The sequence below is a fragment of the Aplysia californica genome, unplaced genomic scaffold (genome assembly GCF_000002075.1).
Source record: "Aplysia californica isolate F4 #8 unplaced genomic scaffold, AplCal3.0 scaffold00675, whole genome shotgun sequence".
NCBI classification, from domain to species: Eukaryota; Metazoa; Mollusca; class Gastropoda; order Aplysiida; family Aplysiidae; genus Aplysia; species Aplysia californica.
The window spans coordinates 264425-280159 of NW_004797945.1; the positions used below are offsets into that span (position 1 = coordinate 264425).

The 15735-nt window shown below is 37.7% G+C and overlaps 1 protein-coding gene across 1 annotated transcript; it reads left to right on the plus strand.

The window, feature by feature from the left end:
* Positions 1-253: 253 nt before the first annotated feature.
* LOC100533378 (pannexin 5) lies at positions 254-9633 on the plus strand (the record flags this gene model as incomplete). The annotated part of the gene is given in 7 exon segments (NM_001204666.1): positions 254-449; positions 1386-1523; positions 3052-3237; positions 3856-4017; positions 7404-7541; positions 8035-8156; positions 9357-9633. Coding segments are annotated over 7 exon segments (1219 nt in total), but the record flags the coding sequence as incomplete, so codon positions are not given.
* Between the last annotated feature and the right edge of the window lie 6102 nt (positions 9634-15735).

The window sequence follows — 15735 nt, forward strand, 5'->3', positions numbered from 1 at the left end:
GGCCCGGTGTGCAAGGTGCACACGTCAAATATACCTTTGTGGTCTAAAATCGATAAGAGTAGCAGGCTTGGCTGCCAACTGGGCAAAATTTAAACTTTCCTATCAACTGAAAATTAATGTTTAGAGTGTCCCGCGCGTTCATATGACCTTAAGCAGTTGCGAACGCTGTAAAACACTAGCCCCCCCCCCCCCCAAAAAAGGCAAAAAACCCAACCTCAAAAAACATAATGTCTTTTCCGCTCTGTGAAATCAGGTGGGAGTCAATCTTAGAAGCCCTCTCCAAGATCACCTTGTCCAGAGGAGCAAGAGACGACGATGCTGTTGACCAGTTCCACCACTTCGCCTCTGTGGCTATTTTCGCTGCCAGCGCTGCTCTGATAGGCATGAACCAGTATGTCGGGGACCCTATCCATTGCTGGGTGCCTGCCCAGTTCCCTGATCACCATCAGGTAATGTGATCGCCTAGTCGTGTTGTGTTGCTTTTCCAATTAGAACAGTGGTTACTGTAATTAATGCTTGTAAATTGAAATTTTAACCATTATGATGCTTCACTGGATTGATCGACTTCTATTCAGTGCTGATATGAGTTTGGTTGTTAAATTGAAACGAAAATGAGCTTTTTCTATAGAAGACTTTTTGAGAGCAATGATAGTCTAGTACATTGTATGTTACTTTCAGACTAATTGATATTTTTGGTCTATTGTAAACACAACTAAAAAAGAAGAGAAAGTGTTTCCTAAACACCAGCAAATGGTAAGATTTCCCAATACTTTGAATAAAGGCTGGTATTTTACTGTGATATGAAACAGTATTATAAATGCTAAAGTAACTAAATTGAAATTTTTCTGTCCGATGTTATAATACATGAAATGTTATGGGATGCCAGACATTTGTAAAACATTGCAATTGAGAAGGAAAAGGTACAGAATATATAGAACAAGACACAGAAACTTCTGAAGAGAGTAGACAGGAACACGATAATGCCTTGATTATGTATTATATACCCATATTTTTTTTAATGCTATGATGGTAAGAAAGAGTTATGTGGCTCCTCAGTTCCTTTTGTGGTCAGTATAGAAACAAAAACTTATATTAATAGGCTACCATCGAGTGGTGAGTTGAACATTAAAAGACTTGACAAAAATTGGAGTCTGAATGTTTTTCTTTCTCCATACTATAAATGAAAAAGAGACAACATTTCTAAAGGACAAAAAAATTTCTTGGAAAAGTGAATCATGTAGCACTAATTTCTAATATAGCTTTCTCTAATTTACTTAGCCCCGCGACATTTTATCTCCCCCCCCCCCTCCATGCTGTCTCCCTCATTTGCACGTTGGGTTTTTTTCAGTATATTTTATTGCTGTTCACTTAATCGTATTCTACAGGATTATGCGGAGAACCTTTGCTGGATTTCTCAAATGTACTATGTCCCCATGGATGAAGAAATCCCTTTCTACAAAGACGACCGTATGAAACGGGACATCAGCTTCTACCGTTGGGTGGTTGCCATCTTCCTCATCCAGGTACAAAAAATTGTGTATATATTTAATTTTTTTTTTCAGGAACAACAAATTCTTGCTCTTGCTCTGTTGATGGAGTTTCCATTTTTAATTGTCAATGGTATCCTAAAACCTACACACCACACAGTTTTTAAGAAACAGGCCTTTGTAAAACTGCCTGGTGTATAAGATTAAAAATTCAACACAATCCAACCCCACATAATGGTTTCAAAATTAATTAACATGAACATAAACAAGAACATTAATTATAGCTTGGATTCTTGAGTTCTCAACCAATCGATCTCAATATGTAAAATTAAATGGTGTAAAATCCGACTTAATATTCACGAACACCGGTGCACCCCAAGGTTGTGTAGTCTCCCTTGTCTTGCTTATAAATTGGTGTGATGACCACTTCATTTTACTAAATAAATGTAAAAAAGACAAAAGAATTAATAATAGACTTTAGATTTTAAAAAGACCAATTGCAACCACTATTTATTAAAGATGAGGAGGTGGAGGTGGTAAGCTCTTACAAGTATCTTGGTGTAACTATCGATAACAAACTTGACTGGCATCCACACACTGCTCTTGTGCATAAAAAAGTAAATCAAAGAATGTTTCATTTAAGGAAAATTTTGCGTGTCGATAATAAGATTATGTCCCTTTTATACCATTCTATGATTGAAAGTGTGCTATTATTTTGTATTTGCTGCTGGGGTGGGAATTGTAAGGTGAAAGGTAAAGAAGAATTTGACAGAGCCATTAAGAAAGCCAGCAAGATGTCTGGATATGATTTTACTAGAATAGATGAAATTATGTATAACACAACACGTATAAAAAAGATAAAAAGCATTATGAACGACCAATCACACCCCCTTTCCATGCAAATTGTAAGGTCACGCAGCAGCAGATATTTTCTTCCAAAAACAAATAAAGAAAGATATAAAAGAAGTTTTTTTACCATCTAGTGTAAGGCTTTTGTCAGAATGAGCTTAGATGTGTGTTGCTGTTTTGAGTATGAATCTATATAATATAAAACTCCAAAGGTCTTGTACAGGTAATTAAATTCCTGCATGACTGCATGTGGTTGAATGATGCATCTGATGTGAATGTACATTTTGTCAGCTTTACTTCTCTTTTAATATTGAATTTTAATGAGAGTAATATATCATTTAAATTTTCTAAGTATACCTGCATGTGTCTTTGTGGTCCTGTACAACCAAGAAAAATTTCCTTGTGGGATAATAACGTTGTTTTTTAAAATTCACTTCCATCTTTATTCATTTACTCACATCAAGGAACAGCCACGTATATTTTCAAAAATGTAAAAGTGTGAAAATTAAAATCAAAATTAAGATGTGAAACTGAAGAGCTCACAAGAATGATACAATTATACGATTGTTAAAATGCGCAGCGCAATCTTAAGATAGCCGCGCAATTATACATTCGTTAAAATGCGCAGCCGATCCGTAAATTGCATGGAACATATATAATGCATTTCTATCCCAAACCTGTAGTGATTCCAGCCGTGTCACTCTTTCTTCCCCAGTGTCTTTTGTTCAAGTTTCCCAACATGCTGTGGAAGGAACTGCGTGGCTATTCCGGCATCAACGTGCAGAAGATCGTCAATATGGCAGAAGAAGTTTCCACCTCTCCTCCTTCTGAACGAGAGGACAAGATAACAGACATCACTTTGTTTGTCGACAGATGGCTTCAGAGCTACAGGGTGTACAAAGTGAGAAATCAGATTTGTTTTAGCTTTTTGAAATGTGCGGAATTGCAAAACTGTGCAGGTTTAACACCTCTTGCGACTCCCTGTATAAGTTTTTTTTAAAGAGGCGGTTTTAGGTGTTAAAATGGTGTTAGGTGATTAAGATGTACAAATTATTACAAGCAATCATAATGTGAAACGTTTATGAAAGGCGCAATAAAATATAAATGCAGTTTTCAAGGACGCTCAAACTTTGGAATTCACCTAGGTTTGACTGCTATTTCTATTTTTTGCTAATTTTACTGCTGAAGCCAGGTGACCCCCCCCCCCCCCCCCCCCTTTCTTCAATCACAAATATTTGTATTTCAACTTCTATTTAAGATGGATGGGTTTTTAAAAAAAAACAAAATCAGCACAAAATAACAAGCATTGAGATGATACCAGTAACTCCATGTGCCCCAAAATTAAGGTACACGTGACTCCTCCACGTCTTGACACAAATGTGTAAATTATCACAAAGGTACATTTATCCTGAGTACATCGTGATGATTAAGGTGTGTTAAGTGTCACAAGTATGTATCTATCCTCAGTACACTATTATGGTTACGATGTAAATTATCACACACATGTATCTATCCTCAGTACAACATGATGATTAGGATGAAGGAAAAGATGACTAGCATCTTCTGCTTTGTCCTCGGAAAGAGACAAGGGACGTATCTGACTGGCCTGTACCTGTTCACCAAGCTCCTCTACCTGGTCAATGTCATCGGTCAGTTTGTGATGCTCACAGCTTTCCTCAAGGTAATTACAATGTAGAATCAGTATGAGTTCTTCAGCACTTGCAGCACAATTAGGTGGGGATAAAAGTGCAGAAGGTTAGAGGTATTATTAGAGAGTAATGTGCAAAGAAAAGAAGGAGGAGCAAACCACACCAGAGCATGGAAATTAAGGGGAAAGGATACTTTGAAATTGTCTGTGTACTTACAAGCTTCCTTTTTGAGTAAACGTACATGTGTGGGTTTAAGTTAACAAGCTTTATCAACACACTTGGGTTAGAGTAACTTGACTATTTGCGGCCACGAGCGAACATTCCCCCCTAGCTAGCACTGCTTCTGCACTAAGAGATTCCCAACTTGATTTTCGTGGAGGAAAAAGCCGCAGGAAGGGCCCTGACTTGGCCGGGAATTAAAAAATTTCAATTACAGAGTGCCGTGGGTGTTTTCTGCACAACTTCGGCGTACAACTTTGTGGCCGGCTGCCCTGAGCGCTGCCGACGACAAGCCACAGATGCGGCCACCTGACCTAGGTGCGGCCGAATCCATGCCTGTTATGCTGCCAGGCCTTAAACAAGCTTCAAACACTTGAAAAGATGACAAATAAAGAAGGAAATCAATCTCAAACGCATGTGCAATTTGAAATTGATAGGCCTACATTCCACTTTAATGGGATTCAATAGACTCTTGATCAGAGCATGCAAACTAAATGGAAATCAATGTCATAGAAGGCAAACGTGGACTTTCAAAATTAAAGAATGGTACATACAATTTAAATGAGACTCAATCTACTTTTGATCAGAGCGTGCAAACAAAATGGAAATCAATGACAGCGTAGATCTATGCAAAAAAGTGCAAGGATGAGAGATCTAGATCTACATCTACTCTTGATATGAGCAGAACGGACATGTCTCATGTCTCTGGTCTCGATCTCTATGTAACCAGAGAGATCATCTGCCACAAGGTACGATCTCCACCGTCATGCTGACCAAGTGAATCCCCACTTTCGTGCACAGTGTCTGGCTTTCCTTCCACTTCAGCCAATGCTGGCATTTCGTTTTCAGTTCCGACCATGTTGCAGTCCTCCACCTCTTCTTCATTCACCTCACGCATATTATTCTCTTTCTACTCCAACCACTGATCTTTTGTTTCCATCTGTGTCACTCTCAAGCATGTCTTCTCCTTCTGTTTCTTCTGCTTCAACCGCTTGTCTTTTAATGCCTTCATTGTCAGTAGCAGAACTGTTTCTATAAAAAATTATCTCCGTCTGTGGTCCGACTCTTGATCCTTCATCAAGTTCAGACGTTTTATTGTCCATATGTGTCATCTCTGTGGAGTTTCATATCCTTCCACAACCCCCACTTCAGCAAATATGGATTCCTCAGTCGAACATTCTTCTTCCATGAAATCTTTCAACTGCAGGTCATCTTCATCAATCAGGATCATTTCACTTTCATTGAAATCTGCACTTGTATCATAGTCTGAGTCGTTCAACCTCTTCATGGATTTTTTTTCATTTCACTTTGGACTTCTTTTCTTTTGCTTCTTACTTTTGCTTCTTCTTATTCTCAATCCCCTTCTCCTTGGCTAGTCTCCTCTCTTCTTGCATCTTCTTTCTATATTCTTTCTCCACTTTGCTTCTTTAGATCCTCTAGCTGTTTTTCTCTTTCTTTTCCAGTCTTCCATTTCTCCTCTTCCATTTTGGCTCTGTCTACTTTTCTCATTTCCATCTTTGCTTTCCTTTTGATCTTTCTCTCCTTGTTGATTAAGAGTCAATAAGTTCTTGCCCACTGATGAGCGATGGAATCTTTTCCAGCGATGTCTTTCTCTTGCCACCATTACTCCTGCGTTGCAAAGAAGGAAGAACGAAGGGATCTTTCAGTCTCAGATTGACTTGGCATCTCCCCATCCCTTCATTGACTGCTTGTTACACATAGTCAAAGGCTTCTTTTGTCTCATTTGGTTTCCCACTCATTTTGAGACCTGGGAAAACACATTTTTTATATAGATCATGGTCACTCCATGACATACTTGAGTTTTTTTGAGTTGGTGTTTAACGTCTATAATTAAAACTAGTAGGTCATTTAGGCAAGTTAACGTGCTGTTACACTGGGATACAAAATGTAACAGAACTTATCCAGGCACTGTATACTGACACCAGGCCAACCCGTCATAACACTAGTCCCAATGCCGATGCAAGGCGGGACAGCTGATAGATCTAGATTGCCAGTTTTTTAAGTCTTAGGTATGACTTGGCCGGGAATTGATCCCACGGTCTTGCATTCCCGAGGAGGACGCCTTACCACTAGGCCACTGAGATCGGTGACATGCTTGAAAATATCGTATTGTTTTGTTACCAGTAGATCCAGATCTAGCTTTATTAAGTGGAAAAAAAGCTTTTGCAAACAGCCTACCTCTATCGAGAACAAGGTCTAGATTCTCTCTCAAGACCTTAGCCTTCATTTGACCAGGGTTATCTATCAGGACCTCTACTGTAAAGCCCGTCTTCGGTGCGGCCAATTCGACCGCTTGTGGGCCCACATGAAAAATTACCTTGCCCGGGCTGTGACCTTCGACGTTTCTCCGAAAGTTTACGTTTGAGCGATATTTATACAATGTTAGGCTTAAAATCATGCATTTTAAAACCCAGACACTGCACTCGGTTCACAAAATAATGATATTTAGATTGTGATAAGAGTTAATGAAAAACTCACCTGAAAATTCACAAAGGGATGTTTTCTGGGTTGAATAGTTCAAACTCGCATCACGTGTGTCGGAACAGCGAGAAAGACCGGAAATGAACGTGAAAGCATTGGCAGACTCAAGGGAACCTACTGTGGTTTATTCAAAGCCTTACAGCAACTGGAATGCGAGTTATGAATACTGGCCGCACTCCCAGCAGTGGCCACGAGGGGGTCAAGCTACTCTATTTAAGAGGGGACCTCCGAATTAAGCGTCCGTCTTCAATAGGACCAGATTTAAAAATTGGCTGAGCTCCTTGAAGACTAAAAAAACCCACTCAAATTTTAAAAAGCCCAGTTTAGGATTCAAACCAGGGCTGTTTGCTTTGTAGTCCAGTCTTCCCATATGATCATCAATGGCCTATGACATTTCTTGAAGAAGAGATCTCGAAAACCTTTCTAACCCTTCCAAGACAAGAACAATCTTACACTGAACATACCTTCATTACTTCACACATTAAGGAAGGTCTTTTAGTTTTAGGGCACTTGCTTCTTCTTTCCTAATTCCTATCAAATATATGTCATTATTTGGCACTCATATGACCTGTTTGTCATTAAAGTGTTGTAAAAAAATTAATACAACTAAATTAAACAGCTCAAACTGTTTTGAAATTATTTTATTAACAGTATTCCACTTTTCTCATTCTGATACATGTACCTTTTCCGTTTTCAGTTCAACTACTGGTGGTATGGCTTTGAGGTTTTGCAACATCTAGGAGGCCGCTGGGTGGACATTGAACATTTTCCCAGAGTTGTGATGTGTGATTTCGAGATCAGACAGCTTCAGAATATACAGACATATTCTCTTCAGGTCAGGATAGGTTAATAAAATACAGTTTCTGGAAAACATAATTTTTTCATGTGCTTGCGTTACCGGTAGGGCCTACTCAGTTATTTCTTGCATCGGTATGGATTTCATTCTGATCTGCTCTTAAACTTGCCCCTGTGTCTTGTGGAAGTAAATTGTTTTTTTCCCGTCTGTAATGTTTTAGTTTTTTTAAAGTTTGACTACTACTTTATTTGAATGGAACTGGAATAAACAGTGCTGGTATTTCTATGTGGTTTTGATCTTGCTTTCAAAATTGATAATTGATGCATTTTTTGTTCCCTCTTGATCTGGTGTTGTCATATGAGGTAAATTTGACTTACTGAAAAAAGGTCTACTCAATCAAACAGCTTAGTGCAATGTTATTGGGGGGGGGGGGGGGGGGGGGTTTAAGATACAAATATATGTAATGTCAAGGCTGAAAACTTCAATTTACTATTTGAGATTTTCAGTGTTTACTTTACGTTTGCATCCACAGTGTGTTCTGAGCATCAATCTCTTCATTGAGAAGATTTTTGCAGTCATCTGGTTCTGGTTGTTTATCTTGATGATTGCGACCATCATCAACTTTGGCATGTGGTGCTACGACATATTCATGAGGTTTGATCATTTTATATTTTGTTTTTTTTATTTTACATCCATTTGTCATGATAGTGGATTAGTAACATAGAAAAGTGTCCATTCAATTTTTCTGCTACAGTCTCAAAAAGTCTCCTTGTTTTTTTTCCTATAATAATATAGCTTATTGTATTATCATTGTCAAGTGGGGAATAGGTCAGGAAATGAGGATGACAATGAGTATCAGTGCTTGTAAGTATTTTTGCTAAGTGTTGAGTATAATACTTTTTTTATTCTCTTGTTTAGCATCAAAGGGCTGTTGGTGGTATTGGTATTTTGTATCTTCCTTCTTGGAAAATATATCATTCAATTTAATGAGGTCAGTTTTTATTTCTTTTATTCAAGTTAATTTTATTGCTTTTACAGTTTTATGATATGTATGCAGGACACTCTTGTGGGTCAGCTGTTTTTTGACTTTTACATTTTCTGGTATTGGTGGGCGTCACCGGGAGAAACAGTTGTCTGTCAGCTTTGTGCTGAGTGGTTTGGAGGATGGTCATGTCATAGACTCCGAAGTCTATCTAGCTACGTTTTGGTCTCCCTCTGTTCCTTGTGCCTGAGTATTTGGTGTTGTAGGCTTGCATGCTGGTTGGTCTGGGAGCATTATCATGTGGCCAGTTTTGCATCAGCTCGATATTGACTTTATTTGTGTCACGATGGATGGAATATGGGGCTTGTCAAAATAATGAAATCGAAGAAACTGATATTTTTCAGGTGGTTTGGGAATGTTTATTGATTTTTTTGTTTTTTCACTCAACACCTTTTAAGTCCATTTAAAAACACATTCTAGGTGGACTTTAATGAAAAACATTGATCAAAGGCTCGAAAAAATGTAACTTTTCAGTTTCATGAACTCTCAAGCTGTGGAAGTAAAAAAACTTTGGTGACCATTTTCTAGCTAATTTTACCCTTGAAAGCAGGCGACCCCCACCTCCTTCCATCGCAAATATCTTGACTTCTGTTCAAGATGGATGGGTATTTTAAAATTATAAGTGAGGCAAGATGATACCAACAACTCCATATGCCCAAAAATTGATGAGCGCCTGATTCCACTGCATCATGATACTTTTTATCAGCTGTGGACTGTTTTATGTCTCTCTAAAAAAACAACTGACTGCAAGATTTTTGCATTATGACACAAAATAATAAATACTGACATAATTTCTTTTCTTGTTCTTTCAGCAAACGCAGGGAACACTTTATTCAGAAATACCTCATCATTTTGGGAGACAACGATTCACGAAGAGAGAGATCTCTCTTCAAGAAGTTTGTGCAGAACTATCTTCGTGATGATGGAGTCTTCCTGCTGCGTTCTGTCGGTAACAACTCCAGTGAAATCATCCTCATGGATCTGATTAAGGAATTGTGGAAGAACTTCCGAAAGAGCAACCGTAAGGAGGCTGACGGGAATGGTACTGCGGCTGGAAGAGAGGTGGACCCAACTGAGTCGCATGCTTAAGCAGGCTTGTTTCTCTGGCTTGGTTTCTTAAGTTTTCGTAAGAGTTTTACGGCACTTGAAACAGAATAAGGTCAAAGAGAGCAGAAGATTAGAGGAGTTACATGAGAGTAACAAACGCAAAAAAGGAGGAGAGATCAGGACAACAGATGTTTGACAGAAAAGAAGGATCAAACCACACGAGAGCACCCACCAACCACCGACTGGCTTGGGTTCTCCACTTACAATACTGGAAAATCAAGAGGGACAGTTTCTTCAGTGGCTCTACTTTACTTTGAATGTAGCAGTTAGAAGGACTAATCTGAAATAAACTGTCAATGTCAGCATTAATATTAAATGAAAAATACTGAGTTTAGTGTGTGTGGGGGGAGGGGGGGGGGTTGATTTTTTATAGTGGTAATTGATTCATAGCAGTAGTTGTATAGTGCGATCTAGTCCTCTGCTAATGAATGGAGATGTTTTCCATTTTATCGAACCAGTTTTGTTTGACGAACTTTTTGAGAATGAGAACTGTGATCTCTAATTAAAGACTTTTTTCGTTTATTTGAGATGACTGTCTGAATAAAGAGAATCACATCGAAGCAGTACTGGTAATTTGATGCTGAGAAAAAGTAAGACACACTGACAGAAACAACAGAGGGAAAGTTAATAAATAAGACCTTCCAGTGGCGCCCTCCAATCACCAACCGGACCTTTTTTGTGAAGACAAAGAAGGCTGTACGACATAGTGAAAACTTGACTAACAGAAAATCATCAGAGCTAAATAATGGCACCATCTTCATATTGCCTGTCTAACGAAACAGTTCAATGTCACAGGCTTAAGAAAGAATCTTGCAGCATGTGACTGATTTCATCTTTTCTTTTTGTAATTAATGTTGACATTTTCTCTACTCAACATGGCCAGTAGGCAGTAAAATATATCAAATGACCTTTTAAGGCTTTCACTTTTTTTTCCTCATTGTGTATTTTTGATGGTCATCTGTGATTTGGTGTCTACCCTTAGTCACTGAAATTTTTTTTGATGAGATTTATTTTACTTTCCACCAATTAGCCTATATTTTCCTGCCAAATGTAGGTGTAGGTCTATGCTGTACTTTTGTTTAGCTACTTTTTAACTCAAATTCTTGGGCATTTTGAAACTGTTGATGTAGCATGCAATATTATTTTTAAAGAGTGTCTTTTTGTTATTTTTTTATTAAAAGAAATGCAATGCAGTGTGTACTATAAGTCATAATTCAACTTTTGATGGTTAAAATACATAAGTTTTGTATGAAATGACTTCTTGATTTTTTAAGGATCATATCAGCTGTTTAAGAGCCTGATCTGACTGTAATTGTACTGGGTTTTTTTAAATTATCAAATTCAAAAGATCATAGCTAAAATAAAATACTTCATGAAATTTTATTTTTTACAACATTAGACGACCTATTTATATTTGATTATATAACAGGTCCCCTGTTTTCAGACACAAAAAAACTTAGTTGAAGATCGCTGGAGTATGCATACCCTCTAATTAAAGTTGAGATTGCTGCTTGGTTGAGAAATGTATATTGCTTTCATAATGAGCGCATTGGCTTAGCTTAATTTACTTTTTTGGCATGTCAGGTTTGTAAATGGCTTCAACATTTGAGATGTTTTAGACGATATTTGTGATTGTTATATGATTTTGTGCCTTTTTTTTCTGTACTTAATGTGTACGCTTCTTTTGTACTAATGTAAGCGTAGGCCTACTTCCACAGGTGATCACATAAAACTGCAACTCCAGTGACATGTTATATTGTGTCTGAATCAACCAGCTGCACCATTATAGAACGCAAGAGAATTGGGTTACAAAAAGCAGGGGTAAAACATGGGTTTATACAACTTGGCTAGACGGCATCAAATAGATCCTTCTAAAGAATGATATATTTATTTATATTTATATATATATATATATATATATATATATATATATATATATATATATATATATATATGTAGATGTAGATATATATATATATATATATATATATATATATGTATCAACAGCAGAAGCAACCCACTGGACAAAAATTGCATTTCTGCTCTACATATACTGATAAAAGAGGAAAGAAAGAAAAAGTATTGTGTGGTGTGGTCAATGTTCTGGTCTTCCTTGGGGGGGAGGGGGGGTATTTTTTTGTTTCTTATTTCTGTCTTGTGGGGGTGGGTGGGGGGGGGGGGGCACTTTTACAGTTGTCTTCCAGAACAAAAGAAGTGAAATCTTCTATGCTTCCTCTACCTCCATGACCTGTATGGTGTTCAGTAATTTTCTGCATCTGTATTTTCTTAACATGACCAAACGTGACTGCCATATTCAAACATCAAGCACTTGTTTACCTGTCACAGACAATAACGGTACAGCATATTTAATCAACTTGATAACACTGTAAAAAAAAACCAACAACAACAACAACAACAGAATGGTCTGGTTTGAATTCTTCAAAAGACTTTCAATTTTGAAAATCTTTCTGGAAAAATGTATTTGTTACAAGGCTTGTGAATCTATTAATTCCTGCGATTTTTGTGAACTACAATTTTTGTATTCACTAATTTTTCATTAGTCTCTTTCTTCCTTTTATTTTTATTATGATTGTCCTTAGCTCTGTAAAGAATGCTTGCTTGTACACATTCTGCTGTTTTGAAGTTTGTATTTATGTACAATTAAGTCAAAAGAAACGGTTCTTGCATGGAGTGAAATCAAAGGTACCTGTGCTTGTTATGTATAAGACTGCAAAACAGAGATGGCAACAGAATGTATAACTATCAGTTTTCTGTTGTATAAGAGAAGAATTTGGGTACCCTGCTGTTTTAACATCACCTTTCAGTATGGGATGTTCAGTTTCTAAGTTCTCATCAAGTATTGTATTATGATGTGCCCTCTACTTAACATTCATGCTCTTGTGTCATCAAGAGGAATAAATTACACAATCATGGTTTTCAAGAAGATATTGATTAATTGAAACTCTTTTGTGGGAAAAAAAAACTTTTTAAAAACTGTGAGCTTGAGATTCAGAGATTTCTATTTGCTTAAGAAACTTGAAATGACCAACCTTTCTGCAAACCATTTGAACACAGCTCGCTCTTCTAACGACGTTATATTTTACAAAATTACTGTCTAACATAAGTTTTGTATTGCTTTGTTTTATATTACATACTGCCGTGCAAAGGTTAAGTTACTGTCATGTGTTTCATGTATTCGGACAGGCGCATCTGGCTCCCTGTTGTATTGGGTAAATTTTGGCATGAATGATCTGTTGTCAGCTTAAAAAACCCACAAAATTTGAAATCTTTTGCTGCAGTATGCTGAAAAAATTTGCTGGTAGGGGAAAATATTGTACTTGCAAAGCTGCTTGTGCATAGCGAAATAGTCTTAAGGATTTCTGAAATTATGGTATTTTACTTTTTATTGTGGGCTATAATAATAATAATAATCATATTATGTGTGTTTTTGGTACAAGCTACGTTGTGCATTATGTGTGTGTCCTTTTTTAAAATAAAGTGAAAACCCTTTCTATAATGAAAAGAAAAGAATACTTTGGCAAATTGTATAAAGTTTGCTTCTGTGAGGGCGCATTCAACCTTGCTATGTTACATTATTTCCCATTCCAGTGTCTTCCATGCAAAAAAGCACAGCTGTTTTGTATATTCTGTATATAGTAGTACTATAAACATGGTATATTGGCATTTTTAGCCACTATTGCTTCGTTCACTGTAAATATACATCTCATAATACCATTTGTTTGTAAAAGTTTGACTTTTGAATAGGTCGATAATAATTCTAAAAGGTGGTATAGCTTTTCTATAATGTAAGATGGACATTCCTGAGTTTAAGAATAATTCTAATGTTTTATTGAAATTTAATTGACCACATTTGCCAATATAAAAATGAAAGAAACCGACTCTTCAATATTCTTGTATCAAATCATATTATTAGCAAATTTACTCCTTTACATTGATCAAAAATGAAATTAATTGTTTTGAAGATTTATCTCGATATACGTAGAAAAGATTAAAAGTGCTTATGCATGATCGTCTTTATTCTCTTTTACTTTTAGCTTTTTAGTTATTTTACATCTTCGTTATGATATGGACAAAGTAAAATCATTTTTTTCTTTTTAACGTTGTATTGTAGACTTCATGCAAGTGACATCACCTTCAACATGCTGTAGATTGTGGGTTCTTTTCCATTTAAAAAAAAAATCTTTTCTGTGCTATAATTTGCATCTGCCTTTATTTTCCGTAAAGATATATACATTTATATTTCATGCCCACATACACCATTTTGGAATAAACTTTATCATTAATAAATACTGTTGAAGGGCTTTCAGTATTTTTGCTCTATGATTCTGTATTCTTTTCCCATGTGCCCTTCAACGTTTATGTTTGTGCAAGTGTTTGTCCCTGTGTCTTGCAAGTGTGTTTATGTGTGAACATATTATGGTTTTGTGTGAGTGTATGTGTGTGTGTCTGAGTGTGTGTGTGTGTGTGTGTGTGTGTGTGTGTGTGTGTGTGTGTGTGTGTGTGTGTGTGTGTGTGTATGTGTGTGTGAGTGTCTGCATGTCTGTCTGCATGTCTGTCTGCATGTCTGTCTGCATGTTTGTGATTGTGTTTGTGTTTTCTTTTTCCTAAAAAGGGTGGGGGCAGGGTGATGTGGGGAGATGGGGGAAGTATCAATGTTTGATACAGACTGTTGGCCTGAGATGATCTGATTCTGTTGACACTCACGAGTCTTCACATCAACCTCCAAGCCACAGATAACACACAAGTCAAAACCGGAGTCTGTGGTGTAGCGGTAAGGCTCTTAGATCGCTGCCGCGCGCAGGGGTCGAGTTCAATTCCCGAGTGCGGAGAAAACCGATTTTTTTTTGTAGAGTATCTCGGTCTAAAATAGAAACATCTCAATGACTACCAAAGTGAAAGTTCTTTATTGCTGTATGTATAGTCAACCCTTCCAAGGGGCAGTGAATGTTGGACAATCACTAAAGACAGTGAAAATGAAATAGAAGCAACAGAAATGTGGTTTCATAGGAGACTGCTGAGAATATCGCGGAAGGAAAAGAAATCAAATGAGGCTTAAATGAAGCCCACGTGGGACACTCACTGTTAAAAACAATCGGGGAAACGACAAATGCAGTTTTCCGGACTCTTGAATTTACATAAAGGTCATGAACATCTAGCTCTCACTGGCAAAACTGAAGACAGACGAGACAGGCCCATGTTTGCATTTGTTTTAGTAGAGGTTTTACGGCGCTCGCAACTGTTGAAGGTCGTATGAGCGCCAAGGGGTGGATGTCAACAGAGAAGTCCTTACACTTACAGGGAATCAGACTTACTCTGCTGACCTCTCTAGCTTCTACAGCACAGAGTCAGCTTCGACTATCAAGGCACCCCGGAAATAGCGGGTCGCAAGAGTGTGACAAACGTACAAAAGAAGTAGAGGGAAAAAATGACAGTAAGGATTAGGAAATAAAAAGCAGCAGATCCCTGTTGCAGTCAATGCACAGTTATGAGCAGGGCCGCGTTACCCGTAAGGCTGTCTAGGCTGTAGCCTAGGGCCCCGCGCCTCAGGGGGGCCCGCGCTTGCAAACACGACGTTTAAAAAATGTTTTTCCCCCCCAATAAATTGTCCTCATGTTGAATTGTTGTCGTTATTTGTTTGTATTGATGTTGTTTTTACAGTTGTTGTTGTTGTTGTTGATGTTCATGAGAAGGATGTTGATGCTACCGCTGTTGCTGTTGTTGTGGCTGCTGCTGATAAGTTTTGGCTGCCTCATACTTTGTAACAGAAATAGATCTATAAATGTGCTTGTTGTCGTCTTAATCCACATTATTGGTGGATACCGGTAGGCCTACATCTAATCACGTTTTACAGTATAGCTTTCCATCACTACGGGGCTACAATGCGGTAGTAGTAGCATCATCAACAGCATCGAGGGACCCCGGCCCCGCGGCTCATGGACAGCCTAGGGCCCCGCACTTAGTTAACGCGGCCCTGGTTATGAGAATGACATTGATGAATCAGCCCATTTACAATTATAATTCTACTGTGCATAAGAACCCATAAGAACTCAAGATGTTAATGCC